The sequence below is a fragment of the Chanodichthys erythropterus genome, chromosome 4 (genome assembly GCF_024489055.1).
Source record: "Chanodichthys erythropterus isolate Z2021 chromosome 4, ASM2448905v1, whole genome shotgun sequence".
In the NCBI taxonomy this organism is placed as follows: Eukaryota; Metazoa; Chordata; class Actinopteri; order Cypriniformes; family Xenocyprididae; genus Chanodichthys; species Chanodichthys erythropterus.
In genome coordinates, this window is record NC_090224.1 from 14,105,190 (window position 1) to 14,124,781 (window position 19,592).

General features: G+C 36.2%; 1 protein-coding gene across 2 annotated transcripts; it reads right to left on the reverse strand.

The window, feature by feature from the left end:
- Positions 1-1,310: 1,310 nt before the first annotated feature.
- angel2 (angel homolog 2 (Drosophila)) lies at positions 1,311-11,259 on the reverse strand. 2 transcript variants are annotated; one of them, XM_067383152.1, is made up of 9 exons: positions 11,030-11,259; positions 7,654-8,138; positions 7,334-7,560; positions 6,148-6,217; positions 4,975-5,396; positions 4,780-4,888; positions 3,210-3,249; positions 2,738-2,904; positions 1,311-2,414 (listed from the first exon to the last, which is right to left on the reverse strand). In XM_067383152.1, the coding sequence occupies exons 2-9, from the start codon at positions 8,129-8,131 to the stop codon at positions 2,263-2,265; spliced, it is 1,665 nt and encodes a 554-aa protein (XP_067239253.1). In that variant the 5' UTR covers positions 8,132-8,138; positions 11,030-11,259; the 3' UTR covers positions 1,311-2,262. The 2 variants fall into 2 exon arrangements, with proteins under 2 accessions (XP_067239253.1, XP_067239252.1); XM_067383151.1 differs by lacking the exon at positions 11,030-11,259 and adding an exon at positions 10,072-10,232.
- Positions 11,260-19,592: the final 8,333 nt, after the last annotated feature.

Consider the following 19,592-nt stretch of genomic DNA (forward strand, 5'->3'; position numbering starts at 1 on the left):
ATGTAAAAACGAATTTCAAAATCAAACATTTTCAACTTATTCTCATGTAACAGTGGGCTCGTGAAGCTCACTATAATTACAGGAATTTCCATTTTTGGAATAAAATATCACAGAAACTGCTTCTAGTTTCTCATCTTGGCAGTCTTAAAGAGTCTTAATAGATATAAAACATATGGCATCCTATATCTGTACTTAAATATGACACGCAACAAGAGTTCAGTACATGGAAAGACATACAGTGAGTCTTAAACACCATTGTTTCCTCCTCCTTGTGTAAATCTCATTTGTTTAAAAGACCTCAGAAGAACAGGCGAATCTCAACAGTCAGGATCATTAATATGTACGCCCCCAATATTTGCGTATGCCAGCCCATGTTCAAGCATTAGACAAGGGCAGCCAGTATTAACGTCTGGATCTGTGCACAGCTGAATCATCAGACTAGGTAAGCAAGCAAGAACAATAGCGAAAAATGGCAAATGGAGCGATAATAACTGACATGATCCATGATATCATGATATTTTTAGTGATATTTGTGAATTGTCTTTCTAAATGTTTCGTTAGCATGTTGCTAATGTACTGTTAAATGTGGTTAAAGATACCATCGTTTCTTACTGTATTCACGGAGACAAGAGCCGCTATTTTCATTATTTAACACTTGCAGTCTGTATAATTCATAAACACAACTTCATTCTTTATAAATCTCTCCAACAGTGTGTAATGTTAGCTTTAGCCATGAAGCACAGCCTCAAACTCATTCAGAATCAAATGTAAACATCCAAATAAATACTATACTCACATGATCCGATGCATGCAGTATGCATGATGAACATCTTGTAAAGATCCATTTGAGGGTTATATTAGCTGTGTGAACTTTGTAAACGCACTGTATTATAGAGTCGCGAGCTCGATGGGCAGGGAGCGCATGATTTAAAGGGGCCGCAGCCTGAATCGGTGCATAGTTAACGATGCCCCAAAATAGGCAGTTAAAAAATTTATTTAAAAAAATCTATGGGGTATTTTGAGCTGCAACTTTACAGACACATTCAGGAGACACCTTAGACTTATATTACAACTTGTAAAAAAATGTTCGATGGCTCCTTTAAACGGATTATATTATTAATATAATACATGTGATGTATTACAAATGCCAGACCTGGGATCAAATAGTTTGTTAATGATCAGTGTTTTAGTTTTAAATCTGAGGATCGGAGAAAAGGGCCAGTCTAAATGCAAGAGTTTTTACATATAAAAGTCTAATTAGCAGGGTTATTATAGTTAACTAAAACTAAATAAACATTAACTGAAATAAATAAAATACAAAATCCTTACTTTATTTCAGCTAGCTGCCAAAGCAACATTTCCATTTTCATTTAGTTTAACTTGATGTACTAAACTTAAACGTAAATAAAAATGTAGAAAAACTTTATAGACAGACATTTTCAAAAAAGGTTTGAAAAATGAAAACAGAAAATACAAAAATAAAAACTCATTCAAAATGTACATCAAAAACCATCAGTAAAATGCATCTATTTTCTCTTCCTGTAGCTTAAATATTAGAGCAAAGCGCTAGCAACACCAAGATCATGGGTTTGATTCCCAGGGAAAGCAAGAACTGATAAAATGTCTCAAATGCAATTAAAGTCACTTTGGATAAAAGCATTGCCAATAAATGTAATGTAAATGTAATACTTTAAAATTTTCCAAACTTAATAAAATATATAAATTATATAAAAAGAAATATAATAAAAAGAAAAAAAAAAATCAGAATTTCTCTTTTTGCACATCTGTACATTTTTTTGCTAAACAAACAGAAATACAATAATACTACATGAATACTTCAACAGCTTGAAGATAAAATCATTTATTTTTTCCTTTTTATTATAATCTTTAAAATGACACAGGTCTGAAAGAGATTACTTGAAAAACCTTGAAAATAAAAAAAAATATTAACATCTTCATGAAATGACATGCTTAGTATCAAAGCTGCCGTATTTCACAATAAAACATCCCTAATTTACAGGGTATAGTGCGCATGTCACCACCTCGTAATTAACTGGGTATCCATGGTATCTATGATCATGACTTACAGACAAGTTCCACTTCTGCTTCAAGTCTGTAATAGACAGTCTTAAGAGTATCTGTGAATCATTATAGCTGGTGTGAAAAAAAACTGTTTACATTGTACTGCGAGTTTGTTGGCCACAAAAGGATTTAAAGGCTGTATGATAATCGCAAACCCTTTTCGTTCCGTCAGCCATCAGCTCAAGGGTGTAGACGGAAGCGTGTCAAAAGCGGCAGGTGGTCAGAGGAGTTATGCTGGTTGGGAAGGCCGTTAACCTCCTGGAGTTCATCTTTCCCCACCAGGGCTAACCTACCCAGCAGCTGCAGACCCTTCTCTGGTGGCACACTGCATTCTGGGTAAGTGAGGGGTGGAAGAAAACAGTACCATGGTAACCAGCAGCAGAAATTTTGCTGTTGAATGTACTGCACTGCAGCAAACTGCAGCATCACAGATCACATGATTACAGGAGTGGTGATGTAACATTTACATTGATAGTCAAGAGGCATCAGCTTCTACTTTGAGGATATTTAACACAAATACATGTTCATTTGGCAGCAGCAAATGCAATAGCTGTAGTAATGAATAATCTGAATTTATATTTGAAATGAAATGTTACATCACACAACAACTATTGAGTATTTCCTAGGAAAGAGAATAGTAATGTAATGGTCAAACCTGCTTGAGCCGTCGCATCCCCCAGAGCTGCGGAGTAGAAGATGTAATCGACGGTGATGGCTGTACGTGAGTGGCATGTGGTGATCTCAGGTTGACCGCTCTCTTTCAGGTAGTGGGAGTATGCAGAGGTCAGCTTTAAACAGTGCTCTATGCTGGGATTGGTAAAACTACAAAGCAGATCACAAGAGAGAAGAATGATTACGTTTACAAAAATTAAAGTCTGACATGCTGAGAAAAGACGCATCATAGGACTTAAACAAGACGCTTCACTTTGAGCTGTCAAATCTCTCCACCTTAAATCTGCTGAACAGCCCTGGCTCAAGACAGCTTGGGTTTAAAATGCTGACGGCTATGGAACACAAAAGAGCAACAGAAACTAGGGGCAAAGGTTTACAATACTTTTATCGATGGCTCTGGCATAAGTGAATCGAGCGAGATACTGTGTACAGATATACTGGGAACTTATATTTACCCATCCAGTTCTGTCTGCTCCAAATCCTTCAAATCAGAATCTGTGAAAATATTTCAAATTAAATGTTAGCAGTTGCATCTTCAAAGCTATTCCATGCCATTACAGCTGTGGCTGCCTCTGTTTAAATCAATATTACTGTTTACTGCACTGTAATATATAGTAAGACTGAATGTCAAAGCTTTCTAAGTGGCTCCAAAAGTATTTGGACACTTAAGCCACACATATAAAAATAAATAAATAAATAAATAAATATTTATATATATATATATATATTATATATAAAATAAAAAAAATATATATATATATATATATATATATATATATATATATATATATATATATATATATATATATATATATATATATATATATTTTTTTAATATATATATATATATATATATATATATATATTTATATATATATATATATTTTATATATATATATATATATATATATATATATATATATATATATATATATATATATTTTTTATATATATATATATATATATATATATATATATATATATATATATATATATATATATATATATATATATATATATATATATATATATATATATATATATATATATATATATATATATATATATATATATATATATATATATATATTTTATATATATATATATATATATATATATATATATATATATATATATATATATATATATATATATATTTTTATATATATATATATATATATATATATATATATATATATATATATATATATATATATATATATATATATATATTTATTTATATATATATATATATATATATATATATATATATATATATATATATATATAAATAAATATATATATTATATATATATATATATATAAAAAATATATATATATATATATATATATATATATATATATATATATATATATATATATATATATATATATATATATATATATATATATATAAAAATGTTATTATCAAAAGTTTGGGGTCAGTAGGCTTTATTTTATTTTTAATTTTAATTTTTAAAATTAATTATTACTGTTATCCAGCAAGGATGCATTAAATTGATCAAAACTGACAGTAAAGACATTTACATTGTAACAAAAGATTTCTATTGCAAATAAATGCTTTTCTTTTGAACTTTTGAAAAATGTTTTATGGTTTCCATAACAATATTAAGTAGCGCAATCATCAACATTTTAATTATTATAATAAGAAATGTTTCTGAAGGATCATGTGACACTGAATGGCTGCTGAATATTCAGCTTTGCCATTGCAGAAATAATTTTAACATATATTAAAGTAATTTTTTTTTTTTTTAAATAGAAATAATATTTAAAAAACTGTTTTTACTGTATTTTTGATCAAATAAATGCAGCCTTGGTGAACATAAGAGATCCAAAACTTTTGAATGATGCATACAATGATGCATTTTGAATGATACATATCTGTCATAACACAACATTTGTGGAAGATGACGTTAAATTTGTTAGTTTTCAAATTTTCTTGGCAATTATTATCCAGTTAGTGTTTGTTCATTATATTATAAGTAATAAGGGCTGAAAGGTGACCTCTTGTTTGACTTTCATACTGGCACTGCTGAGAGATGCCCAGACTTCTTGGCCAAATTGGCACAGTTAGAATACGCTGCCCTCTTGGATTCTCCTCCTGTCCTGACACCTGCAAAATCAAGTCAGAAAATTTAAGTGATGCCAATACTGTGTCTGAAAAAATAAAAAGCAAGGAAACGTGCCAGGATTCTCTACCTTCCCGATAGGTATGCCATCATAGTCCAGTCTGCTGTCCTTAATAAAACGATACAGGGGAGACGAGGGAACGGAGTTCAAATCCCCACAGAGCAGCACTGGACAAACGCTGCTGTCAGGTAACTGGGCCACCCGGCTTATCTCTGCCAGCAGCATAGCAAGCTGGGCCAGTTTAATGTCCCCACGCCTAGGGTTGTACAGTAAATGTGTGTTGGCCACACAGACGTTGGTGAGAGAGCTATGGGGGTCAATGGGCCGCAGAAGCACAATCAGGCCCACGTTATCACGGTCCAGGAGAGGGATGCCACGTCGGAAATACTCCACAGGATGACAGGAGACCAAAGAGAAGCGATTGCGTTTGAAGACCACAGCACATCCGTCAGGCTTAAGTCCTGTTCTCCGTTTGTATTCACAGTGATAGCCTGTTTTAAGGGCAGAGAATTGCTGTGTTGAAAATGAAGTCCTATTCCTCACAAGAGTCCACTTGTGAAAATTTTATATTTTGCAATCTAATTCCATTTTTCCCCGTTATAGTAACGTCATGTTTTTTTGTTTTTATTTTTGAAAAAAAAAAAAAAAAGAAAAATGTGAGAAAAAAAGGTTTACATAAGAATCCCAGATTTTCAATGTGGAACCCACTGCTTATATGCTACCAATCAAAATTTTGCAGTCAGTAAGATTTTATATATATATATATATATATATATATATATATATATATATATATATATATATATATATATATATATATATATATATATATATAAGAAATTTGCTTTTATAAAAATGTTTTTTTTTTTTTTTTTTTTTTTTTTTTTTAGCAAGGATCCACTGATTAAATTAATTGACCGTAAAACAAAAAAAGTTAAAATAAGTTAAAATAAATGCTGTTATGTTTAATCTTCTATTAATCAAAAACTCCTGGAAAAAAAAGTATCTTAAAATCCAAATCCACAAAAAAAAAAAAAAAAAAAATGAAGCAACCATTTTCAGTGTTGATAATGAGAAATACTTGAGCACCAAATCAGCATATTAGCCAATGTTTATAATCAGCTTTGTCATCACAAGAACAAATTACATTTTAAAATATATTGAAATAGACAAAATGAATAAACAAAACTACATAGACATCAAGAGATACATAAAGAGACATCAAGGAAGTAAAGCAAGTACCTAACGATTCTAGCGAGGGTTTGAGTTGTTGTTTATAGTGGTCCTCTTGCACCTCCTGCAGGCACATTATCTATAGAAAAAAAAGTTATTGTAGATATTTAAAAAAAATCATACATTCTTGTACACTGAATATAAAAACAAAGCATTGATAAGCATCGAACACTCAAAGTTAGTGATTTTAATAACACTGCTTAAATGTAAGCATTAGCCAATCTTAAAATAATGTATCCATTTGTCATACTGCATATTATAATAACATAATTTAAATAAAAACTTACTGATTTTTTTTTAGTGTTTTAATTTTAATTTATTTAGATTTAAATACTTATATTTATCCGTTATCAGTCATAACATGAAAATGACTTTCAGCTTATTGACATTAACCATAATTGTAATATATGTGCATCCTTACAATTACATAAAAATAACATAAATGGCTCTAGCATGAAAAAAATTAAAGTTTATGCTAGCCACAAAGTTTGTGAATTACATTTAAGTAGTGATGTAAGACTGGTAACCAGTGTTGGGGTTACTTTTAAAAGTAACGCATTACAATATTGCGTTGCTCCCTAAAAAACTAATTGTGTCACTCAGTTACTTTTTATGGAAAGTAGTGCATTACATTACTTTTGTGTTACTTTTTCTCATCTGGGCTGGGCTGTTTATTTGTTTTTATAACAACAAAGTAGTTTTATTTTTGGCAAATGTAAAGGCCCTTTCACACCAAAAGAGAAACGAATAAGCCTCAAGCTGAAAGAAATGCAAATTCATGTCTGTACAGTAGAGGGCGCAGCTCAAACAAACAAGCCTTTCAGCTGTGCTGCCATTCTAGAATACAGAAGAATTTAGTCTAGAACTACAATAACCATCATATATACTCAACGCCTCTGCACTTACTCCCAATTTCTCTCAAGATGGGACAGGAGAGGTGTCAGTCAATAAATGGGAAAACAAAGTAACGCACGTTACTTTACTAGTTACTTGAAAAAAAGTAATCTGATTATGTAACTCGCGTTACTTGTAATGCATTACCCCCAACACTGCTGATAATGATGTAGAGTATAAAACACAAAAAGCCAGAAAATTTAATCTAGCAATTTTACGCAAATAACAAGTTTTATGTGGGAATTAGAAAAAATTTAAATACCCGACAAATGATTCTTTCACAAAAGGCCCATTCACTTACATCAGCACTGTGTTGTTCCAGCTCTTTGATGATGTTTGGAAACCTATGGTGCCAGTCCAATACGGGAGGGTTACAGTGTCTGTAAAGGTATGTGTTATCACAGAGCAGGTCTTGCGAGAGGATATTATAGGACATCACAGAAAAATCAAATGGCCATTTTTGTTTCCTCCCTTTCGCAGATGCAGCATTGCTAAGTTGAGAAAGATCCTCCCAGTGTCTCTTCAACTCTGTGAAGGAAAAAGATTGTGGATTGGGCTTTTTATGCACAGCTACATGCCAATACATCAGTATAATTTAAAATGAGCATCCAAATCATTTACCTGGTGTGGCTTCAGTCCTCTCTGGGCTTGAAGGAAATTTCCCAGGGGGCACTGGAATGCCGGTTACATTGCGTAGCCATTCAGGGCTTCCTTTTGTACTCCTGCTGCCTTTTGGAAGTGAACATTCGGGTAAGAGTTGAGATCTTTCCGCTGCCAGCCTCCCGTCCGCGCTCTTCCTCCTCTTCGGTGGTGGCTCTCTCTCAGAGCGGTCCATCAGACCTGCAGAAAGGTGAAGGCCTCGTCTGGGTTGAGTGTATGGCAGTATTCCAGTTTGCCTCCAGGAGCTCCAGTCGTACAGATCCGGAGGTCTCGGAGGCCTGTTGAAGGGGTGTCTGACAGTGCTGAAGGAGGAAAAGCGATGCTGCAGGTGAGGTGGTTGTGTCCACCATAAATGACCAGGCTGATACCAGTGTCTCCAGTGGTTGAAAACGGTCTGAGTTGGCGGAAAGCCCACTGTGCTCAGGTAACGGCCAAACATGGGATGACTGCAAAAGGAAAGAAAACATTCATTATACCACAGAGCAAACTCAGAAATATTTACCATGGTTTTACTATTGAAACACTAACAGAAGTTACTTTGCTTGAAATATTGTAGAATCATTATAAATATCTATTAAAGGGATAGTTCACCCAAAAATGAAAATTCTGTCATCATTTACTCATCGTCATGTTGTTCCAAACCTGTATGAATTTCTTTCTTCTGCTGAACACAAAAGATGATATTTTGAAGAATGTTGATAACCAAACAGATGATGGTCCCCATTGCCTTCCATAGTATATATTTTTTATTCTGTTGAAGTCAGTGGGGTCCATATACTCATATTCTTCAAAATATATTCAGCAGAAGAAAGAAATTCATACAGGTTTGGGTCAACGTTTTTCATTATTGGGTGAACTATCCCTTTAAAGGAACACTCCACTTTTTTTGAAAATAGGCTCATTGTCTAACTCCCCTAGAGTTAAACAGTTGAGTTTTACCATTTTCAAATCCATTCAGCCGATCTCCGGTTCTGGCGGTACCACTTTTAGCATAGCTTAGCATAGTTCATTGAATCTGATTAGACAGTTAGCATCGCGCTTAAAAATAACCAAAGAGTTTTAATATTTTTCCTATTTAAAACTTGACTCTTCTGTAGTTAAATCGTGTACTAAGACCGGCGGAAAATGAAAAGTTGTGATTTTCTAGGCTGATATGGCTAGGAACTAGACTCTCATTCAGGCGTAATAATCAAGGAACTTTGCTGCCGTCCCATGGCTGCAGCAGTGCAATGATATTACGCAGCACCTGTGAGCCCCTGCTTGCACAGGGAACGTGCCTTGCAACCATGGAGACGTTTGTGAGAGACGCTGCGTAATATCATTGCGCCTGCTGCAGCCATGCCATGATACGGCAGCAAAGTTCCTTGATTATTACGGAATGAGAGTCTAGTTCCTAGCCATATCAGCCTAGAAAATCGCAACTTTTCATTTTCTGTCGGTCTTAGTACACGATTTAACTACAGAAGAGTCAAGTTTTAAATAGGAAAAATATCAAAACTCTTTAGTCATTTTTAAGCGCAATGCTAACGGTCTAATCAGATTCAATGAACTATGCTAAGCTATGCTAAAAGTGGTACCGCCAGAACCGGAGATCGGTTGAATGGATTCGAAAACGGTAAAACTCAACTGTTTAACTCTAGGGGAGCTGGAAAATGAGCCTATTTTCAAAAAAAGTGGAGTGTTCCTTTAAGATTTTTATTAAGAATTTTTACTATAACAGTTATGATTTGTGGTTTTCATAAGGCAAGTTATTTATACAGAACTATATCTATACACAGTGACAGCCATATTACTAAATGACATAAAACAACAGTATTTCTTAGTATATATGGGGGGATTTAACAGACTAAATCAAATAACTATAATAACTATATAATGAAATTATTAAATACATCATAGAATGTTGCAATAAGGTAGAATGAAATGTAAGCATAAATTGTTTAGCAAGGCATAAAATACATTTATTTATTTATTTCATGTAAAATGAGAAGGAATTTGAAATACATACATTGAAATAGTAAAGAATATATATATATATATATATATATATATATATATCCTGAAATTGAATATACCATGACATCAATAAATGATCAATAAATATGTGCATAATGAAAAGTATGTATGTACAAATAATTAAAATTACCTGATATACGACATGATATACATTTCATTGTACTTTTCATTGTATTTATTTATCGAAACATTCCATGATACATATAATAATTTCATTATTTATTTATTCATTTAATTGAGTCTGTCTTCATAATTATGTTTATATGATAATAAAAAATATTAAAATATATAATATATCATGCCGTGTAGCCGTGTTGATAGTCAACAGCATAATCAAAACTCACAATCTAAATATGAACTTACTTTGGAGAAACTCCTGGTCTGACATAATTAGAATTAGTGTGTCGAGGCATGTAATGTCCTCTTATCATAAAACGACTCTTTTTGGCACCATCTGAGCTGAATAAAACCCAAAAACTATAATGAAAACACGTATAATGTACTGTTGTCACATGCTAACACAACAAACACAGATGTGATGGCGTTTGAATATGACGTCACTAGCAATGTCCGAATCCGAATGATGAATGAATCGTTCGTTTGAGTCGGATCTTTTCTATGAATTACTCTCAGAACCGTAGCTTGTAAGTGCATCGATGATTTGGGTGACGGCGCGAAAAGTAAGTTACGCATATCAGACATTAAACGCACTGACTGTTTTATCTAAAGCGACTTGCAGTGCATTTACAGTGCACATTAAGCCCCACATTTATTATTATTTTTTTTTTAATGTTCTCTGCGAATTTAATCCTTGCGTCGGTTTTTTTTCCCTTAGTTCTTCTGGGTACTGGAACACATAAATATATAGTAAATATAGTAGTTCATCTAGTATTAATATAGTTATATAATATGTATAGCTTCTATAGATTTTAAAGTAAAAAAAAAGTCAATGTAGTTTGTGTATTTGAGAACTGAATCACTGCGGCAACAAATAGAAATGAATTGATTGAAAGAATCGATTCGCGGAAAGGAGTCAGACTCGTACTAGAAATGACGGGAAGCATTAAGTGACAAAATACTAGAAATTTCGGTCCTCCTTAAGATAATTTGTTGGTAACAGTAAATGTAGACGTTTGATTGTTTTTGAACAGACTGATGATAACCCTGGGCAAGGAACTGCCGTTATATAAAGTCTTGACCGATAGAGTATTCAAGATTTGCATCGCATCTCAGTAAACGTCCACTGTAGCAGTTGAAAACGCGTTTCACTTACCGGTGCATTTTAACGATAAAATTAAGAAGCAGTGTTATAATTTCTTACCTGAAAATCCGCGATAAGCACACCGCGGAACTCTCGATCCAGATATTAAATGATTGTTGTCAGTGCCCCAGTGAAACCCTCAGATTGTGGGCTCATGTCTGCCCCTGTCTTCTCTGGCCGTGTTTGGTTTCGTGCTGTTGTTACAAAACATTTGTTCGAAGCTTTTCAGATGCAATGGATCAGTCTCATCTCGAACGTTTGGCCTTTTCTACACTTTTTCTAGTAATTTGCAACTTATACAGTACATGTCAAATAATAATAAAAAGCCTATCCTATCAAGACAAAATATTAGCTACCTATTATTAGGGGGTACAAAAGAATTCAACTGGGTTGAATAGATTTGTATGTATTATGTGAACAAATGTTGTAACCACTAGAGGTCACTCTTGTATTGAGTAGATCCCCGGTCAAGCTCACTTCTCAATAAAAACAAATTGCCTTTTCAAAATTAAAATTGTTAACGTAGGTCATTCTTAAGCCTGGGTAAACAGAAGCCTCCATTATCATGTTTCATACTCAGATTAAGGAAGAAAAACCATCACATCTTTAACTTCATGCTGACTTGACGACTAAGCTTGAGAATTTTTGCAACTGTAGTACAATGCATACGAATATATAATAAGGTAAACAACTGAGGTTGGTTGTCTGATTTTAAATGACTCACTATAGTATTTTAGAAGTCTCTGGAAAAACCCAGGGTTATGAAAACAGTGCTAACCACCAAGATTAATCACACTCGTATACCTACGGATTAACTTGTGTTACATATTTATGATATTGTTGGCTGATGTGAGCATCAGAATTTTCCAAAAATCCCATAAATCGAGACCCTTTTGTTATCTTTGATAAGGTGGCTGATCATCACTCTCCAGCCATCTGCCTGGCAGCATGACCCTACCCACTGACACAGTTCATTAGCTCATATTGCTCTTTGCATTTGCTGCAAAAATACCAGTTTTGGAGAACATTTCTTAAAAATAAAAAAATTATTTGAGCAGGCATTCAAACTGATAAGTAAATAAACATGTCTTCATTTACTAAATATAAATTGGTTGGGTGGTTGGTGTAATTTGGCGTAAAAAACGTGTTGATCAGGTTGACACAGCAAGGGACGTTAGAAGAGGAGGTGTTGTGCTGTAATTGGAGGTAATACTGGGAGAAAGACTATAATTAGGAGACATTGAACTGCAACATTTTGTTAAAATGAGCTGGGCTTTTTTGTTTGTTTGTTCCAGAAAGGATTCATTATTTTTTGTTTTAAGCTTAAAAATTTCCATGTAAACCCCTCCAAATATTATCATGCAAAAACCCAGGGATGAAAAATTAACAGCTTCTTTTATAACACTTGTCAGCCTCAGCAGTTTTGAGGTTCACCTTGGTCCTTTTGACCACACAGACATCAAATATTAACAACCGGAGATAACCGTGAGGCAGAAGGCTAAAGAAGCGTCACGGTAAATGGGTCAAAGTAGACGGAGATCTTGCATTAATTTAGTCTGATGTGTGAAATGCATTTTCGAGTCTTTCCTTCCCCAAGGACAGTATGAGGAAAAGGTCACTGAGAAATGAGACACTATGAAAAGCAATGATTCTCAATAGAGATACTCTGTTTATAGAGTACCAACAGTGCGCTGCAAAAATATGCTGTCACAGCAAGGAAACATCCAATAATTTGCAATATTTTATTATAAAAACTCATTAAACAAATGAGCTAATTTTTCCACCAATAAACAAATAAAGACACATATTAATGCAACCACTGTATCTAATAGCAATCAAATACAGAAAAATTCCATATATATATATATATATATACACACACACACACACTGATCAGGCATAACATTATGACCACTGACAGGTGAAGTGAACAACACTGATTATCTCTTCATCACGGCACATGTTAGTGGGTCACTATGATTTTGCCAAGTAAGACATGTTCCTGGATCAACATATTTTGTTGATCCTGGAACAACATTCCAGTCTGAAAATTTATTCTTAACCCTATTCCTACCCCTAAACCTAATCCTACCCTTAAATTTTCCCTAAAATCAGAGGGGAAAGATAGGTGAATAACACTGATGTAGAAGCACCTTAACCTGGTTGCAGGCCTAAACTTGTCATAAACGGTTAAAATCTGATTGGTCGATTGGAATGTTGTTCCAGGATCTACAAAGATGTTGAACCAGGAACATGTATTACTTGGCAAAATCACGGTGACCGTGAATGGCCCGGGTGCATGTGCGATGCTTACCTGGAGAACACATGGCACCAAGATGCACTATGGGAAGAAGGCAAGCCAGCGGAGGCAGTGAGATGCTTTGGGCAATGTTCTGCTGGGAAACCTTGGGTCCTGCCATCCATGTGGATGTTACTTTGACACGTACCACCAACCTAAGCATTGTTGCAGACCATGTACACCCTTTCATTGAAACAGTATTCCCTGGCGGCTGTGGCCTCTTTCAGCAGGATAATGCGCCCTGCCACAAAGCAAAAATGGTTCAGGAATGGTTTAAGGAGTGTAACAACAAGTTTAAGGTGTTGATTTGGCCTCCAAATTTCCCAGATCTCAATCAAGGTCGAGCATCTGTGGGATGTGCTGAACAAACAAGTCCGATCCATGCAGGTCCCACCTCACAACTTACAGGACTTAAAGGGTCAGGGCTTTTTTGGCAGCAAAAGGGGGACCAAGCCTGTTGAAAAAAACAGCATATGCTGGTTAGGTATGTTTTGAAGCATGGCTGGTTTGAGCTGGTTTATGCTGGTTCTTAGTTGGTCATGAGCTGGTTATAAGCTTGTCCTGAGCTGGAGCTAGTTGAAATATAATTACCTTGCCAGCTTGAACCATCTCATGACCAACTAAGGACCAGCATAAACCAGCTCAAACCAGCTGCCATGCTTCAAAATATACCTAACCAGCATATGCTGTTTTTTTCAACAGGGAATACAATATTAGGAAGGTGGTCATAATGTTATGCCTGATCGGTGTATACAGTGCTCTCATTACAGGGTTATGATGAAATTAATTTCAGCTTGTCATGTGTGTAAAATAAGAGAACACTGTTTGAACCTGCCTTTTTGTCGTTGTGTGGTTTTGAAGGCCGGGAGGTTTATTACGATTCAGTCTTTACTCAAAACATCAGGTGGCAGGCGTAGAGGCAGATTAGTAGTTTAGCAGGCAAAGGCCATTGCCATCTCACTCTTTAATAGGATCAAGCTGGAGTGTAAAATGTGACTTGAATTGAAATATAATTACCTTACAGCAAAGACAGGCCACCAGCGGCTCAGATGTATTGATTTAATAGTAATCGAGCGTGACTCCATGTTCAGCTGGCTGGAAATCGAGCTGCTGTTTAATCTGTTGTTTTATACCATCTCTCCAAAAGGACAGATCTTTGATCATGTTCACATTTTTGCACATGTAAATATTATTATAGGAATAGAAAATTGATTTTTAGCTCATGTTATGCCACAGGGTTCATTTTTAATTGGGGAAAATACACGTAATGTAATTAAATACACACCACCGTTCAAATTTTGGGGTTAGAAAGCTTTTTTCTTTTAAGATGGAACAATTCTGTTTAGGATGTTTTCTGAAGATGCCCTTGCACTAGCCATTGTTCAAATCTGACATCTGAGTGACAGACAGGTCTACAGGTTGAGCTAGATAGATTAAGAGCAAATACTCCTTAGATCTTCTGAATATTAATTCTCTCTACGCCTGTGAGCAGCTGGTCTCATGCCCCGTATCCCTGCCACGTCTCCTCTGGAGTAGTGCGCAGATCAAAAATAAATCTGCATTCTCATTATGTAGAACATTCACTCTTTAAAAGAAAAAAAGAATATTCATTGAGCTCATTATAATTCTGTCTCAGGCTAGATGTAGTAAAGATAAAATGTGAAAATGATGAATGAAACAATTGATTCATTTGATATAGAATCACATATAGCCTTTGTGTAGTTCAGCAAAGATCGATACCGTTCAAAAGTTAATTTGGGGTCAGTGTTACAACTTCTTAATTTAAGTCTAGGGTTAGAAGGGGTAACATTGAGATTGTGACCATTGCGCGTACGAGTGGTGATGGCTAAAGACAAGACGCTACGAAAACTGCCAATAAACGGAGTTTATTTACAATCAAGGAAAAAGAAAATAAAGGTGTGAGTTAAGGATAATAATACAATAATGCAATACTAACAAATAACAACAACAAGAAAAACAAACAAAGACAATATTTACATGAAAAAGAAACAAAAGTAATAAACCAGGGAAAAAGGACAAAAGAGAGTCGCCAAAGAAAAGAAAAGAACAAAACCAAAAAAGGGACCCAAGCTAACTCAGGTTCAAAACTAACCTAACTCAAGAAAAGAAAAACAAGAAAGCAAGTCTTCAGCGCGTCAAACGCCATAACTTACCTACACTTTCTACCCAAACAAAACATACAAATGTGGCGCTCATTCCTAACTGGTGTATCTATACATTGAAGTCACTAAGTGTTGCACATGTACGTCACGTGACATACTACCTTGTCCGTTCCCAAAGATCAGGAGCAACACAGTCGAAATAATACTTAAAGAAAAAAACAAGTTAAAGAACAAATCAAAGAAAACAGTGACAGCTCAAAACTGTTCAACGTAAGAATGACATCGTACCGAAGGAACTTAACAAGCAGATCTAACAAGCACAAAAACAGAAAAACAAAGAGCAAAGAGCAAAGCGAGCTATCCTCGCGTCCAACAAGCCGCTCTTTTAAACTCTGGCGCCGGTCCAGGATTGGCAGCGGGTAGCATGACGTCACGTGGGCTGATGATGATTGGCAGCCTCCCGAACCAATAACCGTCTCTTGTAGGCGTGCCTAGGAAAAGAGGGGGGAAGAAAGAAAAACACAGAGGCACGAACTACCAGGACGTAACACTCCCACCCTTAAGAACAAACTAGTTTGTTTTCAAAGTAGGGAAAAAAACTCAAGCTCTCGAAAGAGCATCAGCAAGGACATTTTCAACACCTTTCTTGTGTTTAATAACCAAGTTGTAATTCTGGACTGCTAGAGCCCAGCGCATCAACCTTTGATTTTGGTTATACATCCGAGATAAAAACACAAGAGGATTATGATCCGTAAACACTGTGACAGGAAGATTACTAGAGCCAAGGTAAACTTCAAAATGCTGTAAAGCGAGCAGCAAGGCCAGTGCTTCCTTTTCGATAGTGGAATAGTGAAGCTGATGCTTGTTAAACTTACGAGAATAGTAACTGACAGGATGATCTACACCATTTTTATCCTCCTGCAGGAGAACAGCTCCAGCGCCAACTGCGCTATGCGTCCACTTCAAGTTTAAAATCCCGTGTACAGTCAGGTGCAATAAGAACAGGTGCATTACATAAAAGCATTTTCACAGAGTCAAAAGCATGCTGACATTCTAATGACCACTTAAAAAGCTTAGTTGGACTGATTAATGCAGTGAGGGGACTAACAACAGTCGAGAAATTTTTACAGAAACTGCGGTAGTACCCAGCCATACCCAAAAACCTCCGTAGCTCTCGTCGGGTGGTAGGGACTGGAAACTCCGCAATTGCTGCAACCTTGGCCTCCACCGGCCGTACTTGACCTTGACCAACCTGTTTACCAAGGTAAGTGACGGTCGCTCGGCCAAACTCACATTTTGCTAAGTTAAGTGTCAAATTAGCTTTATCAAGACGCTCAAACACGGTTCTCAACGAGCACATATGTTCTTTCCAATCCATCGAATAGATGACCAAATCATCAAGATATGCATTGCAATTTGGTACATCAGCTAAAACAACATTTACCAAACGCTGAAATGTTGCCGGTGCGTTTCTGAGCCCGAAAGCCATCGCAGTATACTGAAGAAAATTATCTGGTGTTACAAACGCAGAGATATCTGACGCTTGTGATGTAAGTGGAACTTGCCAGTATCCCTTCAACATATCTAGTTTACTGACGAAACGGGCGGAACCGATGTTATCGACACAGTCTTCCATGCGCGGTAATGGGTAGCTGTCTGGCACAGTCACAGCATTTACCTTGCGGTAATCAGTGCAGAATCTAAAAGTACCATCAGGTTTCGGCACGAGCAAACATGGAGAACTCCAGGGACTGCAACTAGGTTTGGCGAAACCATTCTCCAACAAATAACTAACCTCCTGACGCATAACAGACCTTTTGACTGTATTAACACGATACGCATGCTGCTTAATAGGGCGAGCACCATCCACAACAATATCGTGCTGTAAAACATTCGTTTGTCTTGGTACATCGCTAAACAGAGATTTAAAATCAGAGATTAGGTTACCAATATCAGATTTTTGAGCAAAGGTTAAATGAACAAGACATGGAGATCTTGTAATATCTCAGAGTTTGCTAACCGTACACACTGATGAGGGGCATTACGGAACACGACACCATCCTCGTCAGCACCCGAGACATCAAGAGTGGGCGTCAGCTCCACAGCTATCGCGACGGAAGAGACAGCGGGCCCAGCAGTCTGTTCCGGAGCTTCAGATTTCTCTCTGGCATGGTAAGCCTTTAACATGTTTATATGACACACTCTTGTTTGACGTCTCCTATCAGGGGTGGAAAGCATATAGTCAGTCTCACTCATTTTCTTTTTAACAACATACGGACCAAAGAAACGAGCAGACAAAGCTGATCCAGGAACAGGTAAAAGAACGAGCACCTCATCACCAGGCACAAAAGATCGCGCAATTGCTTTTCGATCGAACTTGCGCTTCATGTTTTTTTGAACATTAGCTAGAGATTCCTCAGCTAGCGACCAAGCAGTATGTAAGCGATCTCGGAAAGTACTAACATAATCTAACACATTAGTACACGGACTCGAATCAGTCATTAAAATCTTTTCCTTAAGAACTTTTAAAGGTCCCCTTACCTGATGTCCAAAAACAAGTTCAGCTGGACTAAAACCAAGAGACTCTTGTACCGTCTCTCTGGCTGCGAACAAAACCAAAGGTACTCCCTCATCCCAATCTCGGGCAGTATCCATACAATATTTCCTAAGCATAGACTTAAGTGTTTGGTGAAAGCGTTCAAGTGCCCCCTGACTTTGTGGTCGATAAGCACTTGACACACGGTGAGAAATCGCCAAAGTCTCCAGAACTTGGTTAAAAAGCCTTGATAAAAAATTTGTGCCCTGATCAGTCTGCACTATTTTAGGGAGTCCGAAAGTAGAGAAAAATTTCACCAACGCTTTGATGATAACAGGCGCGGTGATTTTCCTTAACGGAATTGCCTCTGGAAATCTAGTGGCTACGCACATTATGGTTAACAGAAACTGGTTACCAGATTTAGTTTTAGGTAGAGGTCCAACACAGTCTACGATTACATGCTCGAAGGGTTCCCCAATAGCTGGAATAGGAGACAGAGGAGCAGGTGGAATCACCTGATTTGGCTTCCCAACGGTCTGACAGGTATGACACGTACGGCAGTACTGAACAACATCTTTTTTTAAACATGGCCAAAAGAAGTGTTGTAATATCCTATTGTAAGTTTTTGTAACTCCGAAATGTCCTGCGAACTGATGATCATGCGCTAAGCATAAAACATGCTGACGATACAAAGATGGGACAACAACTTGATGTACAACATCCCAATCCGAATCCCTAGTTTTGGAACACCACTTTCTCATCAATAAATCATTGTCAACAAAATATGCAACTTTCTTATCCTTAGCCACATCAAGAGGTACAACAGAATTAAAAGACGTAACGAGAGATTTGTCCTCTTTCTGTGCAGCACTTATTCTCTCTCTGGACACAGATAGTTTTAATGTATCTACATCAGACACAGTTGTACTAACTTTATTTGACTGCTTTTGTGTATCGACAGCAGCATCCAGTGATTCATCACCAGCAAGAAGAGGACGGAAGAACGACTCAGACAAGTCAACTAGATTTCCCTCTTTGCGCGACTGTGAGCGAGTAACAGCGCATGCGGGAAAAACGCCAGGATAAGTACTAGATACCTTTTCCGACCGACAAAACATATCTGGTTTGTCAACAACCTCTAAAACAGGCATTATTTTTCCTCCGGCCAGGTCATTGCCAAGGATAAAATCAACACCCTGTACAGGAAGTGAAGGACGTACGGCCACTTTCACAAATCCCGTACATAACTCACTCTGCAGATGCACACGATGCAAAGGAGCCGTTACGCAATTCATTTCAATGCCTTGTATAATGACGCTTGAACCACAGAACGTATCATCAGACAACGGCAACGTATCTGCTACAATAAATGATTGCATTGCACCTGTGTCTCTGAGCATCCTTATTTCTCTCTGATCCTCACAACTGCCAGTTAAGGAAACTAACCCTTTTAGAATAAAAGGTCGGTAACTGTCATCAATTCTACTCTCACCAGGCAATGAAACAATCGGCTTAACAGTTTTAACAAATCCTACACTCTTAGGCTGGGACTGTTTGCGTTTTAAAACCAAACAATCTGCAATCACATGTCCACGTTTGTGACAATAAAAACATTCACGATCCTCCTTAAGAGGTGGGGTGGACTTAGAACGTGCAGCCGAATTT

What these genes read in the sequence shown, in the direction of transcription:
- angel2 (XM_067383151.1), bottom strand. Translation starts at nt 10,139, where the DNA reads ATGATAAGAGGACATTACATGCCTCGACACACTAATTCTAATTATGTC. An exon ending in TGGAACAACACAGTGCTGAT is followed by an intron (nt 6,218 to 7,333) that starts GTAAGTGAATGG and finishes TTTTTTCTATAG; the next exon opens with ATAATGTGCCTGCAGGAGGT. An exon ending in GTATGAAAGTCAAACAAGAG is followed by an intron (nt 3,250 to 4,779) that starts GTCACCTTTCAG and finishes ATATTTTCACAG; the next exon opens with ATTCTGATTTGAAGGATTTG.